Consider the following 10,222-nt stretch of genomic DNA (forward strand, 5'->3'; position numbering starts at 1 on the left):
AAACCCATTTCTGCGTTTTTTTTTTTTTTTTTTTTTAATGCGGTAAGAAAAATGAAACTATGCGGAGTACCTGGAAGCTCTTCGCGGAGCACGGTGCTCCGCGGAGCACAGTTTGAGAACCACTGGTCTATACTATAACCTTACCCGTGTCCATAAGGAGGTATAAAGTAAAGACAGCAGTGGACTCGATTGTCCACTATGTTCTTCCTGTTCAGTCCACTCTCATCGTTGAAGTACTGTCGGAATTGGTCGTCTATGTAGCTGCAGCACGCCCGCCAACTTTCCTCACTGTTGATACTGTCGCCAAATCCTGAAAGGGAAAAATCAGAGATTTTCAAACAAAGTGCCAAAGTCTTGTTTATAACGATATTTGTTCAATTTCTTTTTTGAACGAATGAAGTAATTTCCAAGTTCTCGGCGATTTTACCTTCCGTTTGTCTCATCTGTGCACTGAGTTGGCGAATTTTCATTAAAAAGGCCCCTTTTAAGGAAAGATCTGTTTCGTGCGGTCCAAGCCTCTCCTGAAAGCGTAACTTTTGCTGATGGCCTTATTTAGTTTGAATCTGCAATTTTATGTACTCTAAAGCGAAAGTCTCTTGTCAGTAGTCACTTTCAACAGTCGAATAAAGAATACCTGATAGTATGTCTGCTCACCAGGTATCAGGTAGACCTGACAGGCGGTCCTGATCAGGTGTACCTGTCAGGTCTACTTGATAGTGAGTGGCTGGCCTGAGGAAATACTGTACCTGGAGTATCGACCACGGTCAGTCGTAATTTCACTCCGCGCTCTTCAATATCCATACTTTTCTTCTCGATGGTGGTGGTTTTTCCTTGACGATCTGAAACATATAAAGTGTTTTGATTCCGCGTTTTTTAAGGTGTGTCCACACATAGTCAACCGGCCGGCCGTCGATCGATGTCGACTGAACTGTCCACAGTCCACATTGCCTCTATAATCCTTTACTCACTGTTTCCTCTCTTTTCCATCCCCTCTCTCTCTCAAATCCTCATGCACCTTATCTCTCCGTCTTAACTTTGGTCTTCCTCTCTTTCTCTTTCCTTGAAAAGTCCTGTCTCTCAAATGCAAAAGAATTAAAACTTTTTTAATGCAATAAGTCCCCTCTGGGAGCACTCAGTAAACTTCAGCACAAAATGGAAACCTAGGTACGTACATTTAAATCGGAAAGAGCTGTTCTTTCAGATTTTAAAACGAATCGTAGTCAAATCCTAGGCAAAAACACGGTCTTTTTGGAAGGTCTCCAGTATTCAGCGCCAGTTATGTCCAAGGACAGTTGTGTTCAGGCGTCTTTTTTTTTAAAAAAAAAAAAGAGGCCTCCCTAGTAAGACTGGAGGGTAGCGCGTCTGCCTTGGTCGCGGGTTCGATTCCCGCCCGGGGCGAACTTTATTCTAAACCGACAAGGACAAACCCCCCTTTGTTTTATTTCGCGTGTTTTTGCGTCAAACATGGATAATTAAGGACTCGAAAAACCGACCTTTTTCTCGTTTATAAAATAAATGTTTTCTGCTTTTCTTCTCTGTTAAAAAGTTCGCCAATTGGAATGAAATTTTCATTTTCCTAAATTTATTCACGTTTGACTGTACTACTTAGTTCCTAATATTGTACATTGATTTGTTGTGAATTATTAAATTGGACCCTAATAGTCCTAATATTTGTATTGTATAGATCTAGTCAATTCACTTATATGGATGGCCCTTACTGTAGCACAAAAAATCATTTTAGCCCCTCCTTTTTTTGTGGTACATCCCTGTATATTTAACACCTCTTACTTCCTTTACTTACATATCAAATGTACGTCTATACTTTTCTTATAATTAGGAAATGTAATTATGTTGTATACTACTATCTTATAAAATTACCCATTTATTACAGTAGACTTACTCACCAGTACCTAATGCTCTTAGGTTAAGTATAGGTATATTTTAGTCCGGTCCCTGATATATGTTATAAGACTTATAAGTAGTTAGACTTATAAGTAATAAGGTAGAATAAAAGTAGGCAGGTATGGGATGTAAAAAATTATCGTCTATTATTAAAAAATATTGATTAGGTATATAGAGATAGATATACCTATACCTAATATAATAGGTACCTATAATAATTACCTATAAATGTTTTGAATAAAATAAAAATCCGAGAGCTCTGGTGTCATAACTTTTTGAGAAGTCTGTGTTTTTATCTATCTAGCTTAGGTAATTTCAGAGTTAATCGGTAATTTTTTCTCTGGAAGAACCCAATGGGCAAATACCTACCTAATTGGACATTTTTCATGCGGACTTGTAGTTAAGTGGTTAATAACATTTTTTTTAAGAGGTTTGACAGAGGGAACTGTAACTGCTATGGTCTTATCGTCCCGAAATCGAAGAGAGAAGGAAGACTTCCGAGAACGAACATTATCCCATCAAGATAAAATCCGCCCCGGGCGGGAATCGAACCCGTGGCCTAGCGCTTACAAGGAGCGAACTTGTGGGTTCTCCGGAGTTTAGGTCAAGTTTCGAACTTCATTAGTTTTTGGACGAATTTCTCTGGTGCTGTGTACTAGGTGTGGGCAGTTAGGTGGGTAGGTAGTAGGTAGTTAGGTACTTTGAAGTAAAAGTACATATACCTATTATATGATAGGTAGGGTATTAGGTAGGTATCTATTTCACCACGTTACCTACTCAGTGATTTCACCACGATACCTACTCAGTGAACTGTACTAACCCCAGAAAATGATAGAACCTCCCAAGAAGAGCCTATTCAGCCTATAGAGTCTTGAATATACGAGAAATTATTCCGTGTGGTTTGATAGAGGGAGCATTAGCTGCTGAGGAGCTGAGGTCTTAAAGCGAAGAGAGAAAGAAGACAGTATACCAGTACCAGTACAGTTTTGAGTGCCCTTCCAGGACATGAAAACCTGGAAGGGGTGTTTTATTTGTAATTTTCCATGTACCTATTCTTAAATAAATACAGAGTATGACTGTTCAAAAAAAAAGACAGTATACCTGGAAGAATAAGGTTTGATAGTTCTCTCTATTAAATCCTATACAGTGGAACCTCGGTATAATGAGCCTCGATATAACGAAGAAAAGTCGATTTCCCTTCCCTTCAGAGGCAAAAACCTCAGTATAGCGAAGTAATAAGAATAGATACAACGAAGTAATTTGGGGCACGAGCCCGAGAAAATTACCTCAGTATAACGAAATTGATTGAATTTTAACCTCAGTATTTTGTTGCTGACTGGCTGTTTTTGTTGCTTAGAAAGTTGCCATTCAAAATTTGGCGTTTTCGAAGAAGTCTTTGGAAGATTATTTTAATTTGGCTCGTTGCTGGCTGGCTGTTTTTGTTGTCTAGATTTCTAGAAGGTTGCGATGGCAACAATAGGTCGTGTGACACGGTTTGGGACTTTGTTATGGTGACAAGATGGTACAACACGCGCGGTTTTATTTGTTTGAACATACTTCACCTACATCGATTGCGTCTCGTCCGGTAGACACAAGACAGAGCGGGTTCAATCAATCCCAGCCGAGTCCAGGGATTTTATCCTCAGTTATTAGGGACTTTGACCACATAATAATAGAGCTTCAAAAGTTAATTGCCATAGTAGTCCATTCGTTTTCAATTATCCCAAAAAGAGAGACTTTGTTTCAACACAGCTTACAGCTCCCATTTTTTGGTTCCCCTTACGACACGCCACTATAAACGGATTAACGGACTGAATGACTGATGGATTAAAGAAGTTTAGAGACAGTTTAATTAAAAAAAAAAAAAAATGTTAAAACGTCGCACGTGAAAATTCCCTTCAGAGGCAAAAACCTCGGTATAGCGAAGTAATTTGGGGCACGAGCCCGAGAAAATTATGTCAGTATAACGAAATTGATTGAATTTTAATCTCAGTGATCTTAAAAGCGAGCAGAATTACCTCAGTATAACGAAGTTACTCTGATTTTGACCTCAGTATAGCGAGGTGATCTTAAAACCGAGTAGAATTTTACCTCAGTAGAAGTGATCTTAAAAGCGAGTAGAATTACCTCAGTATAACGAAGTTACTCTGATTTTGACCTCAGTATAGCGAGGTGATCTTAAAACCGAGTAGAATTTTACCTCAGTACAACGAAGTTAATTTGATTTGGACCTCATCAGCATAGCGAAATAAGTCGATATAAAGAAATAGTTTTGATTTTAACCTCGATATATCGAAAAATAGATATTACAAAAACCTTGATATAACGAAATTTTGGACATTTCCCTTGGACTGATTTGGACCTCAGTATAGCGAAATAAGTCGATATAACGAAATAGTTTTGATTTTAACCTCGATATATCGAAAAATAGATATTACAAAAACCTTGATATAACGAAATTTTGGACATTTCCCTTGGACGTTATATCGAGGTTTCACTGTATTTTATTCATTTCATATCAATCACTCGAAACACATATAAAATACTAAAAATAAATATTTAAAACCCTTATAAAACGATGTTGGACTGCAGTGTTTAAAGAAACTTGTCAGCCTTATCCAATCAGTAAGAAAAAAAAAAGTAAAAAAGGATCTAGGTACCTACATATTTAATTCTAGCACAAACCACTGAACTGTCACTTCTAGGGCACATCTCTCTAAATCTTCATTAAGCTATTATCCTTCATTAAGCTAATTTATTTCTCACTTCTCGTTAATCTAAACAGCCATTAACGCTAATTAACGCCCAAGCTCTTCCGTTCGTTACGTAAAAAAGGATCTACCTAAGTACATATTTAATTCTAGCACAAACCACTGAACTGTGACTTCTTAAGGGCACATCTCTCTGAATCTTCATTAAGCTATTCTCCTTCATTAAGCTAATTTATTTCTCACTTCTCGTTAATCTAAACAGCCATTAACGCTAATTAACGCCCAAGCTCTTCCGTTCGTTACCTATAATACCTGTTCTTTAACGAATTAAAATACTAGAAATTACCGAGGACTTCAAGATACGTCTCAAAAAAGTTCATAAAAAAGTTTTTTTTTTTTTAAGAAAACGGAAAAAAATGGGAAAGATCACCTCAGGCAGTTTGAGACAAATCGTGATACGACCAAATTACCAGCTTAGTTAGCTTGGAAGGTAGCGTGTCTGTCTTGTAAAGACATAACGAATTAAAATACGAGAAATCACCGAGGACTTCAAGATACGTCTCAAGAAAGTTCATAAAAAAGGTTTTTTTAATTAAAAAAAAAAAAAAAAACGGAAAAAAACGGAAAAAATGGGAAAGGTCACCTCAGGCAGTTTGAGACAAATCGTGATACGACCAAATTACCAGCTTAGTTAGCTTGGAAGGTAGCGTGTCTGTCTTGTAAAGACTAGGTTCCGAGTTCGATTCCCGCCCAGGGCGAACTTTATAAACAGACAAGGATATCGTTCTCCGGACGATTGACTTTATTTTATCCTGTCTTCGTTCTTCTCTTCGGTTTCGGGACGATAAGACCGTTCCTTCCGTTACCGTTCCTTCTATCAAATCACTATAGTAACTAAGGTTGTGCTTCTAAATTTACAACATTTTCCGTAGCAACCTTCGCGTCCTGCTGAAAATAGTTTCACGTTCCTCAGGCTTGGTATCTACAGATGGTCCAGATTTCAAATACTGATCCAGCCTCGTAGGGTAATCTGTCATAATGGCGTTGACTCCCAACTTAGAGGCGGCCTCGAATTCTTCTTCGTTGTTTTGTTCTCCGGACTCCGGATTGACTTTATTTTATCCTGTCTTCGTTCTTCTCTTCGGTTTCGGGACGATAAGACCGTTCCTTCCGTTACCGTTCCTTCTATCAAACCTCTCGGGGAAAAAATGAAGAGGAACTCTGTCAGCCGATTTCTTACAGCTCCGAAACCCATGAGAGAAGGAGGACGGGTTAGGAGAAAGCCAGCCGTTCCAAGAACGAACCTTATCCGTTTGGGCTTACATTTGCCTAAGACGGAAATCGCACCCGCAGCCTAGCACCTACAAGGGAAATGTCGGTTCCTTCGAAGGTGACTAGGCTGTGAGAAAAAAAAAAAACTGTTTAACGAATGAAAACACGAGAAGAAATTATTTTGTTCGCGCACATCCACCCACTACTAGGATAAACTTCGACTGATCAACTGATGCACTCATGTGCATGTACATAGGAACTGAAATACTCTAAGTACATACCTATGTATGTATCTTGTACCATATATTGTACCTATATATGTGTACCTACTCTCATCCTTATGTACTTTTATATAGTTCACATTTTACTTTGAGTTTTATCATATACAGGGTCGGCCGATGGCCTCTGTGACTGAGTGGGTAACGCTCGAACTTACCACAGAGGGTTTTCAGTTAACCCTTTGGTGACCGATGTGAACTTGGGCCTGTTTGCCGCTACACCTAATCCTCAGAGTGGGCTTTTTGTGTATGAGAGTTTTCAGTTAACCCTTTGGTGACCGATGTGATCTCACCACAGAGGGATTTCAGTTCGTAGAAGCTTAACCCATCCTTGGGCCTGTTTGCCGCTACACCTAATCCTCAGAGTGGGCTTTTTGTGTATGAGAGTTTTCAGTTAACCCTTTGGTGACCGATGTGAACTGTATAGTTTACATCGGTCACCAAAGGGTTATGGTCACCAAACTACAGTTCTGTTTACACCAAACTACAGGACACCAAACTACAGTTTACATCTAATCTAAACTACAGTTTACATCGGTCACCAAAGGGTTAATTAAGAGTTTGAGAAATACTGGCCTGTGTAAAGCAAATGGATGACGTCAAAGAAAACCCTTGACACCTTATTAACTCTGCTGAAATCGACCATAAAAGCGCTGACTTTGAACACGGAGGCGTTCCCGGCCGAGGCTGAAGTTTTTTTTTAACAAAATTCTCTGTTCTGGACCATGTCTATGTGTAGGTAATGTGGGTAGGTATGTCTGTCCCGAATTTACAAAACTATGATGGAGAAAAAATTATGAGAACAGACCCCCAAATGGTTGCAATCCAGGGTTTCGCCGCGGGTTCGATTCTCGGAAAAAAAATCTTTCGTACCGAACCGCGAGGGAAATCACTAGTGTATAACTGTACAGACTAGGTATTACTTCTTGTAAAAAAAAAGTTAAAACTAAAATGGGTATGCATTAAGTTAAAAAATGGGTACCCATACGATAAAATGGGTATCAAACACAATTGGGACTACAAGAACGCTCCTTGTATTAAAGGTAGTTATTGGTTATGCCCCTGATTTCGCTAGTAGGAAATTATGTAAAGGGTAGGTAATACTTCTTTAAGAAAAAATATGTAAAAATAAAAATAAAATAGGTAAGTATTAATAAAAAAATTAATAAAATACCGACTACTATCAAAGAATCCGGACTACATTCGTTTCAGGTCTCCCGTACGATAAAACACTGAATGGATCCAAGACTAAGGACTGAATCACCCAGCCAAGTGAAACGCTGGGAGAAATACAATGCGTACGCTAATATCACGCTACAATGCTGATAGTAAACATATCGAAACCGGAGGAATCGATTGTGATATCGATAGTGAAAATATCGATTATTAATGACCAAGATTATCTGGGTTTAAACGTGGTTTAAGTTTGATTTTTTTTTTCTTTTTTTAGAGGTTTGATAGAGGGAACTGTAACTGCTAAGGTCTTATCGTCCCGAAAGCGAAGAGAGAAGGAAGACAGTATAGGAGAAAGCCAGGTGTTCCAAGAACGAACATAAAAAAAAAATCCATCGGTCATTTAACTATTCCTATTATTTTATTTTTATTTATTTACAAAGCACTTTACAACTGCGGATTACAAAAACACTCCCCCTGTTTAGACTGCGGGAGTAAAGGGACTTTTCAGTCTCATTCTCGCACTATAAGCAGGGTACATCCTATTCTAAAAAAATCGATATTGAAAAATCGATTAATCGAATCGACACCACTTTATCAACCCCATTATACGCGCAAGTCTACGGTAGTAGGACAACCCTCCCCCTCGATATGTGTCATAAGCACGGGGGTTGCTAATCGATAAGACTAGGGTTCAAACTGAGAGGGGGATGAAGCAGAGAGAGGGGAGAAAAATGCTTATTTCGTCCGTTAGGTAGCGCCACTATGCAAGCGCGCTAGCGGAGGAGCAGAAAGAACTGCACAGAAACGTATGCGCACAAACACATTAATGCGTTGCCTGCAAGGGAGCTTTGCTCGGGACATTTGATGTGACGTCATCACCTACGGGAGGGTATGCCGTGACGTCAAAGTTCACGATTTGCCGGCATTTTTTTAATCAATTTATCTCTGTATCTAGAAGTCGTAGAAGAAAAAGAAAAATTCCGTTGGTCCTCATTTTTCCTGCTCTATGACTTTGAAACATCACCAGCGCGACTCTCTATTACCTGGGTCTGACGGGAACGTAGGTATGTGGCAGAAAAAGATTGAGACCTAGGTCTGTCAGACTGTCTGACAGACCTAGGTCTTGAGCTTTTTCCGCCACAGACCTATAGGTCTATCAGACCGTCTGAGCGTTATGCTTAGCATTTTGTTGATCTCTTTATCTCCTTTAGAAAATCTGTGTGCGATCCCTTACTCAAACCTATATTTGACATTTCGAAAATACCCTTTTCAGTAGAAAGTTCAAAGTACCTCATGTGAAGGAGGGAACTTTTACGGTGTTTAGTAGTATACTAGAGTATAACGAAGTAACCTACCTTCCTTGTCAAAAATTTTGTATCACAAGTGAAAAGTGCCTAATCGAAAAAAAAGGAAAGATTTTTAACTTTGAGAAAAAAAAGAAATGTAAAATAATTTTCTCCCTTTTATTATTTTCTTCTTTTAAGTGTTCTTAAAAATCTTTGTTATCCTTCTTTATTGATATCATATTTATCACTCAAACTTGAATTTTGTTTGTTTTCAGGTCCTTTTGTTGCTTGGGTGTTAATGTTAACTCATATGGCAATATGAGAACTAGAAACTGATACATGGTTTGGACAAAAATGAAGAAAATTTACAAACCTGACATTATCCTGGTGGTAGAGCTTTCCAATCCGGACTATATCTCAGACGTAATCCAATCCCGTAAGTCAAGGGTAGTCCAATAGATCCTTATATGCAGGGTAATCCAGTAAATCTACACTGTCCACACTCCTTGGGAACTGCAGATCTTTGAGCACCGAAATCGGCCGACAACCTCGAGTTGCGCGTCCCGAAAGCGAAGAGAGAAGGAAGACAGGACAAGAGAAAGCCAGCCGTTCCGAGAACGAACTTGAAAATGGTTTGGGATAAAATACGCCCCGGGCGGGAATCGAACCCGCGACCTAGCGCTCCCTTCCAAGCTAACTATGCTGGCGGGTGAGTAAGCAGTAAGGTGCTTTATTCACAACAGACAGAAGGTACCTATACTCGGTACATAGTTTGCGCCAGTTTACTTACCTGTTTGTAAAGCTTCTTGGATATTTTCGAGTTCACATGGCCCCACACGGTGTGCTGAGTTCGATTATATCGATTTATCAACCGGGACACATGTTCGATTAATCGGTCATCGTTATCTTTGATATCGATATTGATAGGAACACTAGGGAAGGTTTGGAACACTTGTTCTAGGCTGGGGATTCGCCGATCCGTCTGATCTTTACTCTCGAAAGTGACGCCTGGAATTAAGGAGAAAGTGGTTAGGTGGAAGAATTCAATACCTTGTTTATCCTGCCCGAATAGGACCGAAACGTCCCTTTGCCCCAGCAGTCTAAACAAGATCTCATTTACTTGCTGGGATAATAAATGATTTTAATAATCATAGACTCTTGAGTGGAAGGCAACCACTAGGCGAGGTTAACGCCTTAGGCGTTCTCTACCACCTAACCCTTAGAGCTCCATTATTATGTGGTCAAATTCTCAAATAAATGAGGATAAAATTCCATACCTCGGCTGGGATCGAACCCACGCCCTCCTGATTACCAGGCGAGCGTCTTGACCACTACACCACCGAGGCAGGTTTCTTCTTCCTCTCTGTCAGTTCTCTCTCACCTTCTGAACCCCCTCCCTTTCTGTCGACCTTTCTCTCCTCTTCCTCAATCTTATTACATACTTCTATTTAGCTATGATTATTTTCTTCTTCTTCTTTCTCCTCATTCTCCTCGTCTTATTTCTCTCCTTCTTTGTCCTTTTCCTTCCCCCTTCTTCTTTTACTTCCATCTCTCTCTCTCTCTCTCTTATTAATAACCAAAGTCTCTCTCTCTCTCA

General features: G+C 39.4%; 1 protein-coding gene and 1 long non-coding RNA gene across 3 annotated transcripts in view; one reads left to right on the forward strand and one right to left on the reverse strand.

The window, feature by feature from the left end:
• LOC103506889 (septin-5) overlaps nt 1–897 on the reverse strand; it is a 9,970-nt gene extending 9,073 nt beyond the window's left edge. The window contains exons 1-2 of one of the 2 annotated variants that reach the window (XM_026821881.1): nt 747–897; nt 145–310 (exon numbers count right to left, since the gene is read on the reverse strand). In XM_026821881.1, coding sequence (XP_026677682.1) covers nt 145–310; nt 747–801 — 221 coding nt within the window. In that variant the 5' untranslated portion in view covers nt 802–897. The remainder of the gene's footprint in view (nt 1–144; nt 311–746) is intronic. The other variant, XM_026821882.1, reaches the window with a different exon arrangement.
• LOC113466446 overlaps nt 1–9,169 on the forward strand; it is a 17,638-nt gene extending 8,469 nt beyond the window's left edge. Inside the window, exon 3 of the long non-coding RNA XR_003390833.1 lies at nt 8,901–9,169. This is a non-coding gene — a long non-coding RNA (uncharacterized LOC113466446). The remainder of the gene's footprint in view (nt 1–8,900) is intronic.
• The last annotated feature ends 1,053 nt before the right edge of the window (nt 9,170–10,222 follow it).

This window comes from Diaphorina citri, unplaced genomic scaffold, assembly GCF_000475195.1.
Source record: "Diaphorina citri unplaced genomic scaffold, Diaci psyllid genome assembly version 1.1 scaffold270, whole genome shotgun sequence".
Classification (NCBI taxonomy): Eukaryota; Metazoa; Arthropoda; class Insecta; order Hemiptera; family Psyllidae; genus Diaphorina; species Diaphorina citri.